Source organism: Maniola jurtina, chromosome 5, assembly GCF_905333055.1.
Source record: "Maniola jurtina chromosome 5, ilManJurt1.1, whole genome shotgun sequence".
NCBI classification, from domain to species: domain Eukaryota; kingdom Metazoa; phylum Arthropoda; class Insecta; order Lepidoptera; family Nymphalidae; genus Maniola; species Maniola jurtina.
In genome coordinates, this window is record NC_060033.1 from 2904858 (window position 1) to 2917400 (window position 12543).

The 12543-nt window shown below is 39.2% G+C and overlaps 1 protein-coding gene across 1 annotated transcript; it reads left to right on the forward strand.

Annotated features, from left to right (window-relative positions):
• Window positions 1-1799: 1799 nt before the first annotated feature.
• On the forward strand, window positions 1800-6082 carry LOC123865229. Its single transcript, XM_045906159.1, has 2 exons — window positions 1800-4070; window positions 5479-6082. The coding sequence occupies exons 1-2, from the start codon at window positions 2336-2338 to the stop codon at window positions 5646-5648; spliced, it is 1905 nt and encodes a 634-aa protein (XP_045762115.1). The 5' UTR covers window positions 1800-2335; the 3' UTR covers window positions 5649-6082.
• The last annotated feature ends 6461 nt before the right edge of the window (window positions 6083-12543 follow it).

Genomic DNA, 12543 nt, shown 5'->3' on the forward strand with positions numbered 1-12543 from the left:
GGACCTTAAGTGTTCTTCAAAAAGGTCGATGCTTTAAATACTGATGGTGACAAAATTAAACACACTCATTCAAAATTATCATTAAAAAAATACATTGTTTCCATTTTCTTCTAGAAGCTTGTATTGCCAAAATAAGTAAAACATAACATAAGTAAAATTTTATGTTAAATTTGGTCATGTTTAAATAACCACCGTCTAACAAATTATGGATCACTTGACTTATGACACTTTTGCGGCACTTTGCTATATTGAAAATACGTTTCCAGAGCGAAAGCGATGAACAAGGCAACGCTGTCACAGCAGCTTAGAAAATAGTAGTAGTAGAGAACTTTGGTATTCATAGATGTTTTGAAGTGAGAGTTATGTATAGATTTGAATAAAATAGGTTTGAATAACTATAAAAGCGTATACAAATATCTAATATATGACAACTTCCAGTGGGATTCAAGGGGTTATATTTTATCAAATTATATCTTATCTATACTAATATTATAAAGATGTAAAATTTGTGTTCGCGCCGCTAGGATGTGTGCGTACCTATATATATGTGTCGAGTGACGTGCCGCGTATAAAGTGCTCAAATGAGAACCCCGACATTCGAAATGCGGCCAGATAGACAGCTACGCGCGGCCTGTGCGTCCACCATGTTACTTATTCTCAATTCTGTACAGTAGTAATAAAATGCCTTTTAAACAACATTAGTTGTTATTCGAGCTTGTTCGACACCTATCCTGAACAAGAAATGGCGACCGTGACAGGACCTGCAATTTCGGACAACGAAGTTTGGGCGAAGAAATCCACTCGCATCTAAAGTGCCACGCCACGCCACGCCACAACGGGACTACGATCTTCGAGCCGACTTCGATCGAAGACTTGGATCTTGTGTTGTGTCTACCTATTCAGCCGACGAGGTCTACAGCAGTTTGGAAGATCGAGAACCGGCAAGGAGCATCAAGCAATGGACGTGGCCTGTTAAATCGAGTGAGCCAGTTCCTTTTCTTTGTCCCTAATTTGTCCCCTTCAGTCTGTGCAGATAATGAATTTAGACCCTAAAGGCATAAAATATTTTCTATTATATGCATAAATCAATGTAATAGTGAATATTAAGCCTACATCTAGTCTAATTGCATATAGAATCTTTAAATTCATTAAGATTACCCATCTATTTTATGGCTGTGCACAATCTATAGGTATTTAATTACCTACTTAGTGCTTTTCGTAAGTGCCTTTACCTAAATAAACATTTATTTTAGGACTTCTTTGCTTACGAAGCTAATAAGCACTGTCTTTCAAGCTTAATTGCCTTAAAATAACAATTAAGTTAATCCAAACTGTGGGTAATCTATACTTACCTACCTAGTGCTTTTCGTAAGTGCCTATACCTAAACAAATATTTATTTTAGGACTTCTTTGCTTACGAAGCTAATAAGCACTGTCTTTAAAACTTATTTGCCTTAAAATAACAATTAAGTTAATCCAAACTGTGGGTGATCTATACTTACCAACCTAGTGCTTTCGTAAGTGCCTTTACCTAAATAAACATTTATTTTAGGACTTCTTTGCTTACGAAGCTAATAAGCACTGTCTTTAAAACTTATTTACCTAATGTAAATAATCTATAGGTACCTAATTACCTACTTAGTGCTTTTCGTAAGTGCCTACACCTAAATAAATATTTATTTTAGGACTTCTTTGCTTACGAAGCTAATAAGCACTGCCTTTGAAATTTATTTGCCTAATAATAACAATTAAGTTCCAACTGTGAACATCTATACCTACCTACCTAGTGCCTTTCGTAAGCGCCTTCATACCTAAATAATAATTTATTTATGGTCTTCTTTGCTTACGAACCTAATAAGCACCTATCTTTAAATTTTATTTGGTTTAAAACAACAGTTAAATGCCAAACTTGTTAAAATATACCTAAGTAACTACTTACTTATTTTGTTTTACGCCTCATTTGCAAGGCTTAGATCCATTTTACTCATTCTTTATTTAAATTGCTATTTACATGCAAACATTAACGCAATTATAAGTAAATTAAACCTAAAACTCAATTCTATCTACCTACTTATTTTTATTGTTTACGAGTTACGACTACAGTGTTGCGTAATATCAATTTCAGCGATTCAGCGCTTCCTTTCGAACAACGTCTACGCGTACGGTGCATCTGCAAGCGCGCTTGCAGCGGCTGAATTTGCATCGTGCGACCTTGATCGTAGCCGCGAGCCTGCCTCTCACCGGCCGGCTCGAGTCAACGCATCGAAGTATAGGAGCGTATCGTACCTACCATTTTTATATTTTATTAATAACACAGTAACACTACTTAATTAAAATGTCGCTAAGCGAACAGAGTCTTGATACTAACCTAAGAGAATTAACAGCGAAACGTAGCTCATTTAAAGGCCGACTCACTAAGTTTAAAAATAACTTAGACGTTTTGTCTAGTTGCAAGTCAATTTCGCCAGTCGAAGTCAGCAAATTATCAATTAAATTAAGTCGATTTGAAACATTGTTTACGGATTTCGATGAGCTACAAACGCAAATAGAGGTTCTTAATGTAGAAAACCTAGACGCGGAATTAAATATTCGCGAAACTATTGAGCAAGACTTTTGCTATTGCATCGCGACTGCCCAGCAATTAATTGATACGAATTCTACTCCAAAGAAACAAAATAATTCTTCGCATTCTTGTCATGATCACGACGAATGCGACGGGTTGTTGGGTTTTAAGTTACCAACTATTAAAATTTCAAACTTTGATGGTTCTTATTACAAATGGCTGGAATTTAAGGACACCTTTGTGTCTCTAGTCCATGATAATACTAGAATAAAAGATATACACAAGTTTTATTATTTGAATTCATACCTAGAAGGAGAGGCCGCCCGCGTGATAAGTAATTTGGAAGTAAGTGATAAAAATTATAGTAAGGCATGGCAGCTTCTCTGCGAGCGTTATGATAACAAGCGCCAATTGATAAATAATCACTTAAAGGCTTTGCTCAGTGTAGATACGGTTCGCGAAACCGAGAAATCTTTTCGTTTTATTATAGACCATGTCACTAAAAACTTGCGTGCCCTTCACACATTAGGGTTGCCTACTGAAAGTTGGGACATGCTTATAATTTTTCTTATTTCCCAAAAGCTAGACCCCACCACAAGTTTGAAGTGGGAAGAAAGCAGAAGTTCATTGAAGGACATCCCTACACTAGATGATTTCTTCCAATTTCTAAAAAATAGGGCAGATGTATTTGAGACAATTAAAAGTAAACATCGCAGTTCCCTTGAACCCTCACCAAAGGGTAAAAGGGAGTTTACTAAATCATTCTCAGCGACAAGTTCACCTTCTAAATCTAAAGTTAATTTTGTCTGTCCAGTTTGTAAAGGTAAACATCGTATTTACGAGTGCTTGACCTTCAAGAATAAATCTCCAGAAGATAGATCTGCACTCGTATCTTCTCTAAATCTTTGCCGGAATTGCCTCCGCAAGGATCACACCGTGGACCAGTGCCGCCTGCCTGGTGGTGGCTGTAAGACCTGTAACCAACGGCACAATTCACTGATCCACGTCAACGTCTCCGAAAGTGAAGAAGAACCAGCACTAGAGACTGTTACCATGTCATCCACATCGGTGACTGAAGTTCTACTATGCACCGCACTAGTTGATTTGTTTAATCCGACCACTAATGAAAAGGTCACAGTGCGTGCTCTTCTTGACAGCGGAAGTCAGTCCTCATTCTTGACCACAGCTGTCAAACAAAGTCTTGGCTTACCTTCTCAAAAAATCGATACCAAGATCATTGGTATCGGTGACACCAAACTAAATGTTTTATCAGAACGATGTTTAGTCCACATTAAATCAAAACATTCCTCTTTCAATACGACTATATCTTCTTTAGTTTTGCCTAAGCTCACCGGTCAGCTGCCTAAGATTTCCTTTGATATTACAAGATTGAACATTTCAAATTTTCAGCTGGCGGATCCAACATTTAACATTCCCTCTGATATTGATGTTATTCTGGGCGCAGAGCTGTTCTGGTGTATCATTGGCACTGAACAGCATTCTCTTGGTGAGCATTACCCTATTTTGCGTAGCTCCAAGTTAGGATGGCTAATAGCTGGTCCTATATGCCCTAGTAAAAAGGCACATAAATATAAGCCTACTCAAGAAACTTCTTGCAACTTAGTTAGTTGCGACTCAGATTTATCTAACGAAATTACAAAATTTTTGGAACTTGAAAAAGTGCCTACTAAGACCATATATAAAGAAGAGGAGCATCTTTGCGAACAGCATTTTCTCCAAAACACTTACCGCTGTGATGATGGCCATTTTTGCGTAAAAATCCCGCTTCGTTGTGACAAGGATTGCTTAGGGAGTTCTTATGCATTGGCAGGAAGAAGTATTTTTAACCTTGAAGGGCGCTTCAATAAACAGCCTTTACTCAAGCAATCATATGTAGAATTCATGAGGGAGTATGCAGACCTTAAGCATTTATCTGTGTACGACAAACCCCTATCAGAATCTTCATTTTATCTGCCTCATCATCCAGTTCTTCTGAAACTAACCAATAAATCGACTACAACTGAAATTTCTGAACTTAATTCCCATGCCCCTACATCACAGAATCCAGCTTATTTAGTTTCACGTGGTGTGCAGCCCTCTTGCGTGAATCAATGTGAGTTATGGTGGCATGGACCAACTTACCTTTTAGAACCAGAAGCGTCTTGGCCCGCACAAGAACATAGAATTAAAAACCTACCTGAAATCAAAGCACTCGCAGTGGAGGCCCAGGAACCTTTCTTTGATTTAACTAGAATTTCAAGATTTCCTATTTTACAACGCAGTTATGCCTGGGTGCTTCGATGTATCAATGACGTAAGAAAGTCCAAAAATAAGTTGACTGGTCCATTGCAAGCTTCTGAACTTGATAATTCCATGTGTGCTCCAGTGAAGATTTCACAAGGTCAGTCTTTTGCAAACGGATTGACACTTTTGTCTAACAATAAACAGTTTAAAGCAAGTTCACTTCTATCTTCATTGGACACCGTTATTGATGCAAAGAGTATACTCCGCGTAGGTGGCCATCTTTCTATGTCCGATTTTAATTACGACAAAAAATGTCCAATTTTATTATATGCTGACAGTCATCTAACTAAGATTTTATTTCATAACGAGCGTGATCGTCTAAAATCTGGGGAGTTTCAAGACTCTGTACAAGACTTTGTATCCAAACAGAATATTGAGTTTGAGTTCTCCCTCGTATACGCTCTTAACTTCAGTGGTTTGTGGGAGGCCGGCACAAAGGCAACCAAATTTCATCCAAAAAGAGTAATGTGCACATCCAACTTAACTTTCGAGGAATTATCTTCATTGTTTGCACAGGTTGAGTCAATCCTCAACAGCCGGCCCCTCTGTCCTCTCAGTCCTTCCCCCAATGATCTCCAGTGTCTCACACCCGGGCACTTTCTGATTGGCAGGCCACTCATGTCCTTGCCGAGTCCACCTCTACAAGAAATCAACACCAACCGACTCGACCGATTTCAACGGCTGGAGCAGGCGCACCAGCACTTTTGGAAACGATGGGCTAACGTTTATGTGGCCGAACTACAAAAGCGCACGAAGTGGCGCACAAGGTGTACAACATTGAAGGTACACGACCTAGTTTTGCTGAAGGAACCAAGCGCGCCACCACTCTGCTGGCGCCTTAGCAGAGTGACACAACTGCATCCCAGCGCTGATGACGTGCCCCGCGTTGCAGACATCTCCACCGCTCAGGGCATTGTGCGACGGGCCCTTAATCGGATCTGCCTGTTGCCAACTTCTTGCTCTTGAAAGAATCTTTCAAGGGCCGGGAGGATGTTCGCGCCGCTAGGATGTGTGCGTACCTATATATATGTGTCGAGTGACGTGCCGCGTATAAAGTGCTCAAATGAGAACCCCGACATTCGAAATGCGGCCAGATAGACAGCTACGCGCGGCCTGTGCGTCCACCATGTTACTTATTCTCAATTCTGTACAGTAGTAATAAAATGCCTTTTAAACAACATTAGTTGTTATTCGAGCTTGTTCGACACCTATCCTGAACAATTTGTTTTGTAGGAAGTAATCTCTTGCACTACTGAACCGATGGGAAGCTTATTTAAAAGGGAGTCTGACAAACTCTTAAAGTAAACACAGTATTATTTAATCTGCTTAAACATAAAACGCGTAATGAGGGCTGAATTTATGATATCGGGTCTTCCCCGGGGCCTCTTGGTTAAACATGTGCCAACCTTATTCAGCCTGGCAAATATGGCTGCCATTAAATGTGAAATTAGTTAATTAGAAACTTTACAGCGAGATGAGTACCTACACTGTCTCTTTAAACTTGAAAGAGCTTGCTGTGTAGAAACCAAAGGTGTATATAGGATTAATAAAAACTGCCATGCACCTTCCAGGTTAGCCCACTTCCATCTTAGACTGCATCATCACTTACCACCAGGCGAAATTGCAGTCAAAGCCTAACTTGTATCTTAACAAAAAATATGTATATTTAAATAACTTACACATAAATAATAAAATGAAAAGGTAATTGACTGACTGACAGACTAACTAACTGGTTTATCAATGCACGGCTCAAACTACTGGACGGATTAAGCTGTTGACAAGCACATAGCTATTATAACATAGACGTCTGCTAAGAAAGGATTTTTGAAAATCCACCCTTAGGGGGGTTAAACAGGAGTTCGTATCTCTATCAGGTAGCCCCCAACTAAGAAATGATTTTAAAAATTACGGGCACTAAGCTAGTATAAATTAAAATGATTAAAACTGGTGCGAGCTGGATTCCCACAAGAAGGGTTACGTACCTACCATATCGTACCAGATTATGTGCCTAATTTTTAGTTCATCATTTCGAATTTTTTATCACTTACTAGTTGTTATATCGGCTATACCATACGCCATAATGTTCTCAAAGGTGTGTAATGTCTGCCGATCCGCACTGGGCCAGCGTGGTAGACCATGGCCTTAACCCTTCTCAGTCTGAGAGGAGGCCCTTGCTCAATAGTGGGCCATGATGATGAATGATTGGGATGAACCACCTTGATCATTTCATCCAGCAGAATTGGCTATTGCAGGAAGACTGGTTAAGTTTTATTGAAAGAATCACGTCAATATACGGTCTATACAAACTGATACTATTACTAGACTATACTATAATTGTATTATTCTGTATCACGGCTCCCATTGTCTGCCATGTCGGCAGCACTAAAGGAATTAACATTGTTACAAAGTTTGTTCAGTTAAAAGCCAAAGTCAACGAGCAAAGTAATCAATTAGAAATTCCCGCGAATGACTTGCGAACTAACCGTTAACTCCGGAACAGAGTTTGTCGGTCGAGTAATGGAAGTATCGGCACTTCCTCATAATATTGATGAGAACTGCCTCTTTGTGTGTCTTCGATTTTATATGCCAAGAAGATTATCCTACTTACTTATAATAAATCATTACCCATGTAATAATTATGCGAAAGTGTATTTTTTGGTTTGTTGGTTTGTCCTTCAATCACGCCGCAACGGAGCAACGGATCGATGTGTTTTTTTGAATGGATATTAGTTGAAGGAGTGAGATCGGCTACAATTTATTCCGGAAAATCACCCTATGTCAATGGGAAAATCAAAGAGTTCCTACGGGATTTTCAAAAACCTAAATCCACACCGACGAAGTTGCCGGGATAAGCTAGTAAAGAATACAACTACTGTGTGTGTGTATGAAATTAGTCGGTTCTTATGGTTTAGCAGCGTAGAAGTGGCGTACAGGCAGTTTCCTGTCGGAAATGAACAGCGCTTAGGCGGGTGTGTGTCGGTGACGTAGGACATCCTCGGAAATTCACTACATTTGTGACAGTTAACTAGATCGTTTGGCGAAATGAAGGGTTGAATAATATCAGTCTAAAGGTCACTGCACACATATCAACTCGGAAAGGGAACGTCACCGTATCGCCTTTTGCTCAGAAGCCCTGGTACGTGGACTCTGCTACAGCTAGGTGACGCTTACAGCTCGCCGACCACATACAGGCAAGCGTGGACGAAGTGTGCGGAGAGGTCCAGCCGTAGGCACGGCAATTGCAAGTAGACCACGCACCGCACTGCGGTTCGTGAGCTTGTCCCGATGCGAAGCTACGCTACGATTCCGATTAGTTTGCGTTGCAGTAAAGAGTTTCATACAAAGAATACTGGACGGCTCGAGTTGATGCTGTGACGATCCCTTTCCAAGTTGATATGTGTGCTATGACCTTCAACACGCAACGTCCATAGACGGATTGGCACCTAGGCGTGGTCTCTTTACTAACTTTCTTACTTATTTAATTTAATCTCAGCTTTTAATTTTTATATACGATTGAAACTATTGAACAAACTATCAAATTGGTGCACCATCCCGCGCTCTGGTAAACTAAATCCTTTCAACAAAGGCTATCTGTAAGAGTAGTGTGGGACGCCCTCCAGCACGATGGACCGACGATATAAAGCGGCTGGCGGGAAGTGGCTGGATAAGGAAGGCTGAGGCCCGGGTGTGGTGGCGCTCTATGGGGAAGGCCTATGTCCAACAGTGGACGTCCACAGGCTGATCATGATGATATCTGTAAGAGATTGCTTTGGCAGTAAAACCGCCTTTGCACCCTTCTGTACACACAGTTACTTACTTCTGTATCTTGTTGATGCTTTTGACGATTCAAAAATACTTGCAAAAGGTTGTTTGAATAAAAAATCTTTTTAATTACATATGTTTAAGTTCTTAATTAAGTATGGGTTGCCTGGAAGAGATCACTGTAGTGGTCGCCCTTTTTTTTTAAGTGCTTCCTTTATTCTTACTCTTTGTACTATTACTTTAACAATAAATAAATAAGACCGGTACATTAGACCAAAGCACTTTGCAATACGCCAGAGTCGAATCTTTTGACTACACCAAAATTCTAATCGAGTTTACAGAATCATCACTAACAATCTCGCAACTTTGAAAGTGGAGTCCACAAGCTTTTCCTGGAGGAAATGAGGAGCGCTGTAGAGGCCATCTGCCGGTGACGTACAACATCCACTGGAAATTGGTACATTTGCGAGAGTTAACTGCATCGTTGAATAAGGGTTTGGGCGCAAACAACAAACAGTAAAGTTTGGGGATATTGTGTGTGCATCTATACCTACAGAATAGATTGGCGTTAAGTCTCTCTCGGTGAAAAGTGATCATAGCCTAGCGGATCAATAGAAGGCGGAAGTCTCAATGACTTCGGCGTCATAATTTGAAGGGTCCGAGGTTCGATCCCGAGCACGTACTTCTTACTTTTCGGGGTTATATGCGCGTTAACAGTAAAGGAAAATATTTTTGTAATTCACATTTCTCTCTATGTCATAGATTTCAAATTATGGAACTGAAGATGAAGATATTAGTTTCACGATAAACAAGTTGGAAGTAGGTACATAACTATTAAATTAAGGTTGCGTATGTGCCAATCCATCGACCTCAGAACGTTGAAAGCACTATATTGGAAAGCATTCTCTAGTTCTAACACAGTTCTAGTCTCTAGAATATAATTGAGCCTCCCACACGCAACCGTATGTTACCTACTTACTTAAGTACCTACTTTCAATGATTTTGGTAATGTTATGACCATGTTTTAAGTTTTCATACTTAAATAATATTTTTCAAATCTACGTATAATGTTTTTCAAGATGCTCATTCTTAATTTTCAAATTAAAATTTTAATAACTCAAAATTTAAAAAACCCCCGACACAGAAACCTCTATAAGAAAACTAGATAAGAACTGATAACTTTCAAACGGCTGAACCGATTTTCTTCGATTATGGCTAAGAACACTCTCGATCAAGCCACCTTTCAAACAAAAAAAAACTAAATTAAAATCGGTTCATTCGTTTACGCTACGATGCCACAGCAGATACACAGTCAAACTTATAGCACTCCTCTTTTTGGATCGGGGGTTAAAAAGACTTAAATTTTCTTCACCAGTGCAATAGCATAGTTTATACAAAACTATCAAGATTAAACACGACTATCAAATTAACGTTACAATGTTCAATATTAAATCGATCGAAGTTTGTGTTCACACCACTATCGGAAAAGCATTCCGTAGTTTGTACATCGTTTCGCATCCCGCCCGCAGCCGCATGCTTTGTGACATGAGCACGTTTCAGATATTAATATAGTTTCACTGCAACTGTTCCGGTTTCCCAACAGTCGCATACTAGATTAGAAACTGTTATGCCAATACTCAACAGCGCATGTAAAAGTAAATTGGTTTATATATATACTTACCCAATACAGTTCGAAGTGTAAAATGAATAGAACTCGCATAAGAAACTGTTAAGAAATAGATACCTACCTACCTACACACCGATGGTAACTTTGTGGCTATCTAAAACTGACCTCTACTAACAGGAGCACCGACCAAATTAAATCTGCTGTGGGCGGTCCCTTGCACGAGTGTACCAGGCTGTCAACCAGCAGGGAGAAGTGGCGAATGCTCGTGAGGCGTATAACATCTGCCCTCAAAGACGTTGCTTCGTGATGACCACGACCGCTCTGCCAAGAGTGATACGACGAAGAAGAAGAAGAACACAAGTACGCTGGAGTTGCGATTGCAGACCACTTGTATATCGTAGACCCCACTAAGAAAGGATTTTCAGAAATTCTACCTGACGCGAATACGGGCAGTTCAGCTAGTATTAATATAATTATCGTGACCTCTTTACCAACAAAACCCATTCTCCATACAAGAATAAAACTTGAGTTTTTGTTCTCGTACATTCGTACTCGTAAAACCATAATATTCGCACTAACATAGAAACACTTGACAAATGCGCGTAGAGCCGTCTCGCCGCCATTTTTTCCATTGTCCCTCAGAAATATTAGGACAATAAGAGCAAAGCTGAGATTCTCTCTCGTACTTATTATTATTTATTACTGGGGAGGGTACGTGTCTGGCAACACAAAGGGGAAGTCTAAAGATACGTTGGAGAAAGAGTAGTAACATTAATGTTTCAACGTAAAATGATAAGATAAATACCTACCTAGCATGTGAAAAATCATATGAAAAGCCGTTTTATATTGTAACACTATTACACTAGCTACTCGTACCTTAAATAAAGTAGCCTGTCAAAATTCTCGAAGTAAGGTCTCACAGAGATTGGAAATACTTAATAACATAGTATAACATAGTGATTATATTCAATGTAATTAATTGACATCCATGTAATTAATATAATTGTAATAAATACTACCTATTGCACACCATTATAAAATACACTAGCACCTAAAAACTTTTGTACCAACTTTTGTTTTTATTTTTAATTTTAGCGCTCGCCTGGTCTTCCACCTGAGTTATGGTGCCAATGGTGCCAAAGAGTGTGCGAGAGAGAATACTAAACTACTAGCTAAACTAATTTTGTTTCGTTGATACGAAATTCACCAGTGAAAATATATCAGTGCTCTTGATATTAATCATAATTCGTAGTTAAAATAATGTAGCAAACGAATGTGAGTGTGAACAGTGAAAAATCACTTTCCATGAAAAATTACTAGCGAAATCACTATGAAAAAAGCCATATGAAAATGATTTAAAAGTAACAATAATGCTCATCTCTAGCCACAACTCTACAAAAAGTAATGTCCTCCGGCCGAATTTTAGCGCGACGGTCAATCTCCACGGATATTAGCAATCTGTGTGGAAGATACTAGATATAGAGATTATTATAATGTATATATATTATTATATATACAATATACATTGCATATATTGTAATATACTCGTCATAATGCAACATGAACGCAGACTGACTAGCTACAGCGAATTATCAGCATAGGTCGAATGAAAAATGCAGTCTGTCTTCACTGGGGTTCACTGTTAGCCACTTTCATAGTCCGAAGGGACTGCAATTTGACACGACCGGAGAGAGATTAGACGCAGGAACGATAACTTTACGTGCTCTCAAAGCAAAGACATTGACGTCCGAGGCAATGAGATGGAATACCTCCAATTTTATGTACATTATGGTGCAACGTGAAACAACTGATATCTGAAATTTCGTCGGCAGTGTATCATTGAATGTTAGTTCCTATAGTATGTAGTGTAACTTCATCAGTATATTTATTTTGTAAACAAAGCTTATCAAGTTTTATACCTTGTTTAGTGAGCCACGAAGTTACGAGGTCCCGGTTTATGGGCAACAAACACTATCCGATACGGATTTATGATCCCATGTTACGTACCCACGGACATTACCAATAATATTGTGTATCAAATTTTAAAGCTAGTGGTAAAAATGCGACCTACGGATTGAAGTTTAGAAAAAATTAAAAATTATTGCTTTTTTAGGATTTGGTACCTGAAGGGTGCGAGCGGGACCCTATTAGCCTCCGCCGTCCGTCTATCTGTCTATCTATCTGTCTGTCAGTGGGCTGCATCTTATGAACAGTAACAGGTAGAGAATCTTCACAGACTGTGTATTACTATTGCAGCTATAACAAAAAAAATCGGCTTTACCGTAGT